The sequence below is a fragment of the Helicoverpa zea genome, chromosome 15, assembly GCF_022581195.2.
Source record: "Helicoverpa zea isolate HzStark_Cry1AcR chromosome 15, ilHelZeax1.1, whole genome shotgun sequence".
Taxonomy (NCBI): domain Eukaryota; kingdom Metazoa; phylum Arthropoda; class Insecta; order Lepidoptera; family Noctuidae; genus Helicoverpa; species Helicoverpa zea.
In genome coordinates this window covers 11854289-11866863 of record NC_061466.1, presented here as the reverse complement: position 1 = coordinate 11866863, position 12575 = coordinate 11854289, and the positions used below count along the sequence as shown (strand labels likewise).

The window sequence follows — 12575 nt, the reverse complement described above, 5'->3', positions numbered from 1 at the left end:
CAGAAAGATGATGATGGGGTTCCATGTTTCGGAAGGTATGTAAAATTATTGGCTGTCATTTGTACATCTTTAGCATTAGGTTAGTCACGGGTAGTTGGCTATTAATGAGCAAAACAATAGATAGATATTGGGAACGCTGATATATAGGTAAAAAGAAATATACTTAACTGTCTTTATAAACAATTTTGATGATGATTAAAAAAAACACTTTACCATTCTTTATACTTTCCATTAACCTGCAGATTTTTTTCTAACTGTTAAGTATGAACAAAAAACAGCAAAATTAAAATGGGACTGGGCTGGGCACGTCAGCCGAATGCATCCAGACAGGTGGGCCAATGTTGTTGCTCAGTGGATACCACAGGATGGCCACCGCAGACGTGGTTAGGCCCCGGAAGAGGTGGCGTGACGATCTGGACGCCTACAACCACGACTGGTGGGAGCACTCTATCAAGAGGTGTGGAGACAAAATGGGGAGGCCTTTGCCCACCAGTGGGACAATAAGGGCTAAGAAAAAATAAAAGTATGAACAAATAAATAAGTAACAGACCTCCTCCGAGCCTTTTTCCCAATCATGTTGGGGTCGGCTTCCAGTCTAACCGGATTCAGCTGAGTACCAGTGCTTTACAAGAAGCGACTGCCTATCTGACCTCCTCAACCCAGTTACCCGGGCAACCCGATACCCCTTGGTTAGACTGGTGTCAGACTTACTGGCTTCTGACTACCCGTAACGACTGCCAAGGATGTTCAATGACAGCCGGGACCTACAGTTTAACGTGCCATCCGAAACACAGCCAATGGTGTCTAAGATATACTTAGAAACTACATACAGACTTAGAAAAGTTGCGTTGGTACTTGCCTGACCTGGGATCGAACCCGCGCCCTCATACTTGAGAGATTGGTCCTTTACCCACTAGGCCACCACGACTTTTGAAATAAGTAACAGACCTACAACTACTGTAACTGTTAGACAGCATGTCGCTATCTATCCGCAGGTGATGAGCTGAGCTGTGAGCTAGTGTAAGATGAATGTGCCTGTATCACACACGAGAGCGCGGTCACATTGTTTCTTATTGCGAGCTTTTTATTAGCGAACAATAAAGACATGAATTATACTCCGTTATAAATAAAATAACGTTAGGGTTTTTGGGCAATCGGGTATAACTTATATCTTAATATAACGCGCCTCTAAAAATATCAATGATCAGCTCCACCAGCAGTTTCACCCTTTGGATAAGTATCCAAACCAGTTATTGAATATTACTTTTTAGTCTAACAATAAAGGAGGCTTGCTACTATCACCAAAATATCGTGACATACCCCACAATCCCGTATCCCCCACAACATTGGAGCTACACCCACCGTGGAGTCGTCACAGAGCGCAGTGCCGCATTCGGGGGCGCGGGGCGCGGGGCGTGCTGCGGCCGCGTGCGGCGAGCGTGCGACTTTGTGCTATTGCCAGGGTTAGGAAAAACGTAGGTTTTTGAGGTAAAATTGAAAGATTTTTGGGAACTGGGAAAAGTAGTGCGATAATTGAGATAGTTTTGACGTTTGTGGTTGGTGATTCGGGTTTGTTTTCTTTGTGAAATAGTTGTAAAATTAAGATTTATTAAAGTGGAGGCAAAGTTGAGTAAAACTTAACTGCGTTAAAGTTTCTGTCTGCTAAACGTACAGCTGACAAGCTCGCTTCCATACTATTTACTCAACGTTATCTACCATTCATAATCTCAAACCAGCGCCAATAAAAAATGCAATACTAACTCGCTATAGCATAAAATTTCCCCACCAAGAAAATAGTCAGTTTTCCCACGTCACAGCTGGCAACATTCCGGCGTATCTTCGGCAGTCATGCCTCGCGCCGCGCCCGCCACGGCCGCGCTCGCCACCGCCACGCTCGCGGTACTCGCCGCGCTCGTCGGTGAGTTCCGAATTCAAACATTCAAATTCAAAATAGTATTCGATTATTTATTTCCATTTTTAATTTAGTGGTATTTTATTTTTATGACGTGGCAATATTGTTGTGCAAGGTTTTGTATAGCGGCTGTTGTTTTTTTTTTAAGTTGAAAATGTTTTACAGTTTTCAGTGATGGTACCTATATGAATTAAAAATTGTTTTTATGTATGGTTTGAGTATTATAACAGGGAGTATATTCGCTAAACTTATTACATTTCTGGAAATGATTTAAATATTTCAACGTTTTAATATTAATACAGTCTAACCTAGTTTTAAGCCGGCTTTTAGTTTTAGCTTGAAAATGAAAGGAATCATCTAAGAAATAATCTAGGATTAAACTATGAATTCCTAATTCTGACAATACTCGTGTAGACAATAAACCCGACCTTTCGCTCTAGTTACTAATGACAACGACCTGTATTCAAAATTCGAAATACGGAAACTTTCAAAATTGGAACTATAAATTAAAAATAACGTATTAACCAGCTATTAAAAAGGTTTTAACCTAATTAATTTTCCATTATTTTTAAAAAAAGGTTGGTTGTGTTTTTTCTTGTTGATGATACACTTTTATAAAATCGATCGGTTGTTGTTATAAATTATCCAATAACGTATAAAACTAGGTACACATATTAATATAAAACGACTTGAAAAGATTGTTATTTCTCACCGCAGCATAAATAAAGCTCGCTAAAAGAATAAACAGACGCAACTGAATCTATCTGCATAACAAAAATGCTGCATACTCGTGCAAATTGAAACTGGCAACTTAACGAGTTTGATGCAGCTCTAGATGATTACATTAAAAACTAAACTTCGTTTGAATATGGAACGGGTGTCTGAATTACAAGAAGGTTTTGATGTTTTTCCTTTTTTTATTTTTTTTGTTTATTTGGGTCAGGTTGAAGTTTGGATAGTACTGCAGTAGTAATAATTAAACCCAATTTGGAAAGTACTTTTTACGATATTTATTTATTAGACTTCCAACAAAGAATATACACAGCACAATCTTAAAAGTTAGACATGGTAATCAAGCAAATAATATTAAAGCAATAATTATAAAATGTTATAGTTCCGATTATAAGTAAATTGTAGGTACATAATAGCTAGATAGGGCAAATTATTCTACAAGTACACTTTAACAATGGTAGACGAGGATTTGACTGCACGTTTCTTAAGATTGATATATTTGACGGCAACATACATTTCTTGTTTACCAAGTCGTTACCATGTCTAATTTTATCCGACTCCCTAAAAAGAACGAGATTTCCAATTCGACCGCGTACATGTATATTTTTTTAAAAAGAAAACTAATCTAGTTACAGCAAACTTTTTTATTCAACACCTAATTAACAACTATCGCGTAGTTAATTACCAAGTTATTCTAATTAAGGTTCAGTATACTAGTTAAGTATACTTTAGGTCAACTAACCGAGCCTGAACATAAACAAGCGGTAGTTTAATGGCAAACTACAGTGAACCTAGTTTAGTAGTTCATCCTGGCTGTTTCGTTAAATATGCTGTCTGTCCTTTGACCGGTGGCTGAGCACCTTTATCTATGGTTTGTGTATTAATTTTTAAGGGAAATCCTTCTCTAGATATGTAAAATAATATGAATACCTATGTTTAGCTAGATTTTTTCAATTTAGGCTCATATCATGAAGGTGAAGATTTTCTTTTGTTAGAACACGATAATCTCAGAAAACACTGGGGCGATTTAAAAAATTATTTAAGTGTTACATAGCCCATTTATGGGTGTGAAGGCTAGGCTATATGTTCGCTATCCAGGGATGTGAAGCAGTTCCCACGGGATGCGGATGACACCGCTGACAGAAGCTAACTTAAAATTGACAAAATTAAAAGAACTCTATTAGCAGTTATTGAAAATTAAATAAATAAAATAAAAATAGCCTTTATTCTCCAACCTTATAAAGTAAAGGTAGGTAACAATTTTTCTTAACAAAACTTATAAGCTTATAACTAAAATATACTAAGTATTCTATCGACATAATATTTTGTTTAGTATTCGAATTTCGATCAGCTACTGAAAATTATTCGACCATACTTATATCCCTTTGAATATTTAAGTACGTCGTGGTGGCCTAGGAACGTCGTGGTGGCCTAGTGGGTAAAGGGCCAACCTCAAGTATGAGGGCGCAGGTTCGATCCCAGGTCAGGCAAGTACCAATGCAACTTTTCTAAGTTTGTATGTACTTTCTAAGTATATCTTAGACACCAATGACGGTGTTTCGGATGGCACGTTAAACTGTAGGTCCCGGCTGTCATTGAACATCCTTGGCAGTCGTTACGGGTAGTCGGAAGCCAGTAAGTCTGACACCAGTCTAACCAAGGGGTATCGGGTTGCCCGGGTAACTGGGTTGAGGAGGTCAGATAGGCAGTCGCTTCTTGTAAAGCACTGGTACTCAGCTGAATCCGGTTAGACTGGAAGCCGACCCCAACATAGTTGGGAAAAAGGCTCGGAGGATGATCTATCTTCTTGACAAAAAATATGTAAGAAGTACCAAGTTTTTCCAGTACACCTTTTCACACAATTTTCCGCTTATCTCCTAACGATAGTTCACTCAATCTGTCTGCCACGACAATGAAATATAAATTAAGTGCGTTTTTCCCCCAACTTGTAAGATTTGGGAACTAGGTCACCGCGGTTTGGGAGCCCGCAGTGAAACACTATTTATTTATTCAATGTACTTTGTGTATCTTTGTGATTTATTGTTTGTTTTGTTTGCTTCACTTTCTTTTGTGAAGTTGGGTAAGCTGAGATTTTGTGGAAATTGCTGCTGAAGAACCTTAAGCAATTTGTAAGGAAATTCTAGGTTTACACCAACTACAGTACTTAATGTTATAATTGTGAAAGTAACTACGTCTGTCCGTTTGTCGTGCTTTCATGCCAGAACGAGTGAACCGATTAAAAAAGAAAGGACAAAAAGTACTCTTAAGTCGTTCATAAGTGCTTATAAAGGCCTAAATGAAATAAATGATTTGTTTTTTCTTTTCAATTCTTATCCTACCGACCTACAGAAAACAGCAAACAAACAAAAACAGTATCCATTCAAACTAGTGTATGAAAAATGTTGACACCGACAATACAAAGAAACTGTCGAACCGTATAGACACTTACGTCAGACATTTGTTTCTACTCTTCATAGAGAGATGGCTACAGACAATGATGTTGAGGTAGGTTAAGATTCACTATTTTGGCAAACTTATCAAGTGTGTCACGGAGTAATAACATCGTCTATATACAGAACTTATTCTATCTGTTCATTGAGAACAATATTCATTCATACATATTTATTTATTTTCACATAAAAAACGACGTATGAATTTAATGAAAGACAATATAGCTATATAACTTGTGAGATGACGTCACATAGAAAAGTATGGAAGAATTCATACAATACAACGATACCAAATAATAAGTTGGGAAAATAAAGTCTAACTGGATGCAGGACCAGTGTCATGGACCGACTGTCTATCTGACCTCCTCAATCCAGTTACATCCCAGGTAAAACCGGGACTCATCATGACATGACGTCAGATCCGTCACGTGGATGTGTGACTAAATGACCAAGCTTTGCTCGACTTAGCCACGAGCCATATAAACATATATGTTTGGCCTTTTGTGTTATTTAAGACTTGCACATAAAGCTTCTGAAATGTTTGCATGTCAGAGTTTCAAACACCTTCAGTCAATCACTAACTCTTAACCTTAAGACATGTCAACATCATGCCTGTGACATTCATTCCGTACATTTACGTAATCACATTAAACGCAGCATTTATTTACAAACAGTATTGCATTAGTTAGTAATTGAATTTACTTAAGATTCTTTGTTCTATTGGATTACTTAGATACGAGTGTTGCGCCATCTTACTATGTGCAAACAATCTCGAAGGATTCAAATATTTATTGCTAGAGAAATTGTAAATGTTTGACTGTCTGTATGTCTGATAAACGTCGGTCTATATGTGTGATGTCTCTGACTCCTATCTTACTGATAAACTCTGATGGCCTTACTACAAAAACTTTAACCACTGTTTTCCACTTGTCTAAAAAAAATGTGGCTCCAAAATGAACCTTATGTCAACGTCATAATTTGTCATTTTTTTAGACAAGTCTTAAACTGACGTTAAAAAGTTTTTGTGGTAAGACGGTGAGATTTTAACTAACTTTAAAAACAAAATGCCAAAGTTCAATTCAGACCAATAAACCACAGCTAAAAACATAAATTCGTCACACATTTTGTATCTGCAACTAGGACGAGTCGGGACGAGCGCTCATTCACCAAAGGTCACACGAAGCTATTTATCTTCAAACGAAGATAGAAATACACTTCGTTGCGAACAATCTTGGTGCATTTGTTTTTGTTGCAAGAAACCAGCTTGATTTATGTGGCCATGAATTTGAGATAGTCCGCTGGTTTTTATGGCTTTTTCATTTGCTGTTGTGTGGATTTTCTTTTGGGAGATTTTTCTAGGTAAATAAGGAATACTTAGGAAGTATAATACACTTAATGTAGTCATAAGCAAAGTTCTTTTATCTGACAGAAGGGCAATTTTTGTTACCTATGTTTTGCTTTTTGTAGTTTAATATAAGACTCATCAATTTAATGTGCCTTCTAGAACCTGGACTAACTCGTCATGAAAATCAATCGCCTATTTACGGACTGAATGACTGACCAAGCTCAGCGTTGCAAACGGATGGACCCTACGCCTGTTAACTTAGCCAAGACCTCTTAAAGTACCTATCTTTTGTTTAAAAGTTTTTAAACTTTTGCGATTCGTATTTGATCTCTTGTGTCTTCTTTAATATTTGAAGCACCACCAATACGGCAGTTTAAAAATCAATGTACTCCGGAGCAAATGCTTTTTACTTACACCACATTAACGATGATCGATGTTCCACAACAGTGAGAAATTCTCATTAACACTCGCCCTACATCGCGAGAGAAGAGGAACATTTCAGCGAGGTATGTTGGGAAAACCTCTTTTCAGGGAGGTCAGTGACCCGAAGGTCAATGACTCTGTACATAGAGCGGTTATTTCCTTAAGCAAACCTTGTTATTTATTGTATACGAAGCTTTCTGTGGAGTTGTGCAAATGTTTGGTTTGGATTTGACTGTGGTTGCGAAGGCAAGAGAAACCAGTAAGAATCTTGCTAACCTAAAGTACCTTCTTCATAATGTCTTGTTTCCATTTTTTAATTAGTCTCGCCATAATTTTATATTTATAAAACACAAGCACTTTCAATTGGTCTTCTCTCTATCATTAGCAAACTCTCGTCCAAATCTATTTATTTACCGAATTTGATTTCAGACTGCCTCAAGTGAAGCCTACTCGCACTTGAGCTACCTACTTATGAATTACTTCTGCAACTTTTGTATTTATGACCAGCTTCCACCGGTGGTTTCATGCGCATTCCTAACTAACAAGGTACTTAGCGCAACTGAAATAAAAAAATACCTATCGCCTTCATCGATAAATAGGCCTCGATAAACATTTTTTTTTTCAAATTTGACCAGTAGTTCCCAACTCATTCAAGCAAACAAACAAACTCTTCAGCTTATTGGTATAGACTATACCAAGACCAAGACTATACCAAGATTATACAAGACTATACCGTATAATCATTATGCATTTGTGCCATATTTCAGAAGGAAGACATAAAATACGTAAAGAATCGATTGAAATTACAGTAGACGGGAAATAGCTAATATGCACTGCTTTTTTAGTCATTGTAATGTCGTAGCATTTCAGAAGTAATCCAATTTTATGAATGAAATTGAATTGCAATGATCGTTGCGTATGCTTTGTGTTTGCGTTTGTGTGAGGGCTCAGCACGGTTTTAAGACCAGTAACACACGCGCCAAGTTTAAATACGGCTAGATGACATTGAAGGAATTCCGAAAAAAAAAATAAAAAAAAATATGTTCCAATTTTTTTGTTGATTTGGGTCGAGAATTAGCATAATTACGTCCTTGAATATGGCACGGATGCAAATCAACAGCTTGTATAAACAATAAACACTACATAAGGCTATAAACCACTTGAACCATATCCCCCATTCACAAACACAAAGGTTTCCCAAACACCCATTCAGTAAGCGTTGTCATCAGCAATTCGCACATACAGATCGCTGGCACTCTGCCTGCTAACATTCGGTACATTTCACGCAGTTTCCTTAACTAGATGTATTCCTCCTTTCTTTTATAAGGAAAATCAAAATATTTACGTATTGCTGGTTGGGAAATTGAGCATGCTTTCTCTTTCAGAATTTTTCCTCGTAAATCCATATGCGCTGTGAGGGATATCTTCTCCCCAGATAAAAAGTAGCCTATGTCCTTTATCAAGCTTTAGGCTGTATAAGAACCAGATTTTATTTCAGTCAACACAGTAGATTTGGCGCAAAAGTGCGACAGACAGACAGACAGTGCTGATTACTCATTTTAATTTATTTATTTAACCATTTATGTACACAGTAAATATGTACATGAAAGAAGTAGAGGTAACATAAAATAGTACAAAATTAAGTACTGCTTATTTCTAATGAAATCTCTTCCAGCAGTTAGTAGGAGAGTTAGAATTTAATGTAGACAGACTTTTAATATTTTTGGAGTAACTACGATACCACGACATACAGTGTGACTTCTTACGGCCGTTATTTAACAATACTTGTATAGCGCTAATGTCAAAATCCTATCTAGGAACCAAAACAACAGTACATAGAAATGACAGAACCGCCGTAAATCGCTTATGCAATAAACGGAATAAGTATACACGGAACTTGAACTTTTTACGATCTCGTCATGTTACGTACAAACCTTGATTCTTGCTGTTAACTTTTTATTGCCAATAGATAGAGCCAAGGGGTAGATATTATTGTTTTATTTAGGTTTTCGTGTTTCCACTTATGCGTGTATTCTTTGAATTTTTATTGTACCTATGTGTTCAAGTTGTGCCCCAATTTTGCGTACTTATATTGTTTTAACTTTACAACCTTTTCTAGGTTGACTTAACTTTCACCGTTGAATTATGTTTCAATAATATTTTCTGAACGTTTTGAAATATGAATACATAATCTTAGTTATTATTCCTCATAGAGGTCCAAAATAAATTCTATTGCACTGATTGTTATTTTAACGGAATTTGTCGACGAGCTAAAGATAGACAGGATACCTTATAAACAAAAACGACTAAAACTGAATCAATTTGAGAAGAACTCAAGCACTGACAGACCATGTATTACAGTAGCATAAAGCATTTATATATATAACCAGAAAATTATGTAGTTTAAATACAGTATTAATGTTAAAACTAAAATAAATTGAAGTGCAATTATGCAGTAAGAAGCTAATACAAAACGTTTGTGTTAATAAATCTTTGCGCGTGCAATGATAACCTTAGATAATCTGATAAAAAGGTCCCGGGCGGCAGGTCAAACACATTTACTGGGCTAATATTACTATGACTGTGGTCGTAGAATATACTGTACTGTCCTGCGATTCTATAAAATTCGAACAACAACTCGCATTTCACTTCGATTCGAAATGTCATTTCATACTTTAGGGGAGGTAGGGGAGGGATGGGCACTTTTTCACATTTATTGCATAAAAAATCAGATTTTACAGATAATCAACTTTTATTGCCATTTCTTATGTTTGGCTAAATAAAATCAAAGAGCTATCCTAAAAATTACAATCAGTTTCAACATTACGAGATATTTAAACGGTTTAAATAAAAACACTAAAAAGCAAAAAAAAACTAATTTTAGGTGCATCGGCCTAGAAGTCGGTGTCTAATGGATGTTACTAAGTTAATTTTGCCACCGACTTCTAGGCCGATGCACCTAAAAATAGTTTTTTTTTGCTTTTTAGTGTTTTGGGAAGTCGGTTTAATTTTTTTGTAAAAAAGTTTTTTATTTAAAGCTTTTCAGTGATACGAATAGTTGTCACTATCCATACAAGTGAGAAGTTCTCATCAATACAAAGAATATAAGTCCAAATACGAGGTATTTTACATATTCAGTTGTCGAGTTCCCTCGACTTACTTTCTCTGGTCTCCATCATCAGGTCAGCTCCAAACCTTCACTGTTGCAAAGGTCTTGTCAATACAAATAATTTAAGCCCAAACACGAGGTAGTTTACATATTCAGTTGTCGAGTTCCCTCGACCCTCTCTGGTCTCCATCATCAGGTCAGCTCCAAATCTTCACAGTTGAATAGTGCTTTTAGGCGTACACCTGAGTGTCAAGTTTTTACCCTATGTATGCCTACAACTTTCGAAGGTTGCCCTCGATTTCTCAGGGTTTCCATCATCAGATCCTGACCTGATGACTATGGGACCACCTCGGGAGTATATCCTATCAAACAAAAAAAGAATCATCAAAATCGATTAATAACTGGCGGAGTAATCGCGTAACAAACATACAAAAAAAAAAAAAAAAAAAAAAAAAATACGGTCGAATTGAGAACCTCCTTTTTTGAAGTCGGTTAAAAACCGTCGACACGTCAAAATTTTGTTTAGTCTGACATGCTTTAGTTGGTACTTACGTAGTGTTTAAAGTTATTTTTTGCTTTTTATAGGGTTTATCGTTTATAACATTTTGTCATAATAATTGCGTACTTTTTTGGGTCGGGGTTTTTTTTAAATTTATAATTTTATTTTATTTCATGGTTTTTTAAAGGAGCTCCTTAATTTTTCCTTCTTTTTATGATGGGTTCGCTATATGCGATCTCAGCCAAAGGAAGCTGTTTAACAATCCTCATGACAAACTGGCTCTGGGAGAATTGCACAGATTGAGAAACAATAAAGATTGACCTTTGTTGATCCAGGGTTATATACCATTCTAGGGTTTCATCCGCCACATCCCATTTCCAGCATTAGGTTCTCGTCAATTAGAAACATGAAGAAAACTAGTCAAGACAAATTAAATGAGCCCAAACTCGATGAGTTTACTAAAAGGCAGTTCAGGGTTACGTCTCCTACCTTCGTGTCCTAACAGCAGACCAGCTCAGTGGTTCCAGAAGACATTAGTATTTCAAATTTTAGATCCCACATATGCTTGCAAGTAAACTGAGCGTGTAACATTCCTATCACACCTAACAATCGAGCTGATGACCTTGAAGACCTGAACCGATTTCCACCAAACATAGCTAAGAACACTCCCGAATGACATTCCTTTTAAACAAAAAAACCGCATTACAATCGGATCATCCGTTTGGGAGCTACGATGCCACATACACACACAAACACACACACACACACAGACACGTCAAACTTATAACACCCCGTCATTTTTGCGTCGGGGGTTAAAAAGAATGGTTTGCGATGGGAAATTCCTAAAGATTTAATATAACGAGCAATACAAGAGGTATCAAAAGGTTAAAAAATAAAATTAACAGCTGATAAATATGGAGTCCCTAAATCAAGTCGGCAACGGTAACTGAAACAAGATTCTATAAATGATTTCTAGCGCAGATTTATAACCTCACAAATTTTCACTGACGAAGAAGAACAAAAATTTACAAATTATACATTACATGGTATGTCCAAGCCTCCCTACCATAGGGAGCATTGGACACTTTTGACTTAGTTTATAAAAAAAAATCGGTAAAAAAACTTTTAAGTAAAACGGTTTTATCTTATGTGCACTGAAATCTAGAAAATAAAAAATAGTTACTTACCTGTCAACCTACGTAGGTGGTCCCGGTCATATTAGACTAAAATAAAAACGTGGGGCCCATAAACTATTGCTGTAGTACCTCTTCTAGAGGTATAATAAGTGTGGATTGCATCGACTTACTATAATCGTAACTGGAGATTTTGACAATCAATCATTAATAATAGAAAATACACATACCTTTCATTAGTTTTCTCTTTATAACGATCCGAAACCGCAACAAAATATTTAAGTACTTTTACGAGTGTTTGTTCTTGACAACTCACAGAAATGACAGATAGTCTATGGATGAACACCGTTACCAGTCGGTAACGTAAACTACCCAATAAAAAAAAAACAAAACTATGATCAAATCAGAATAAAAGGACCCCCCTTTTATTCTGATTTGATCATGTCTCCCAACTGCCCATCTCTCCCCTACCTCCCCTATAGATAGACAGATTTTGACAGATCTGCCAAAATCTCGAATTTAATTTAGTTCAACTTGTCAACACGCTCGAAAGAGTAGCGCTAGTGTAGTTTGACAATGTCAATCACGAAACTTTAAGGTAGAATTTCGTGGGTCGCGATTGTCGCAGCCGCACGCGACAATAGTTAACCTATGAAAATGTATGGCACCGCAGCCGAGGGCCGCGACAGTCGCGCGCGGCCGACGAATTTCGTGAGCCGCTCGCGGCCGTACGTTTCTCAACATGGTCTAGCGCTTAATAACATCTATAGAATTTTAGTAAAACCAGAATTAAATAGTTGACAATGCCGCGAGCAGCTTACGAAATTCGTCGGCCGCGCGCGACTGTTACGGGCCTCGGCAACGGTGCCATACATTTTCATAGGTTGACTATTGTCGCGTCCAGGGAATTCTACCTTTAGAACGAATGCGAAGTGAGAGTGATGTCGAAGTGAGTTGTGAGATTTTATAGAA

At 36.9% G+C, this 12575-nt stretch overlaps 1 protein-coding gene across 1 annotated transcript in view; it reads left to right on the top strand.

The window, feature by feature from the left end:
- The first annotated feature begins 1848 nt into the window (after window positions 1–1848).
- LOC124636749 overlaps window positions 1849–12575 on the top strand; it is a 48405-nt gene continuing 37678 nt past the window's right edge. The window contains exon 1 of the mRNA XM_047172877.1: window positions 1849–1918. Coding sequence (XP_047028833.1) covers window positions 1849–1918 — 70 coding nt within the window. The remainder of the gene's footprint in view (window positions 1919–12575) is intronic.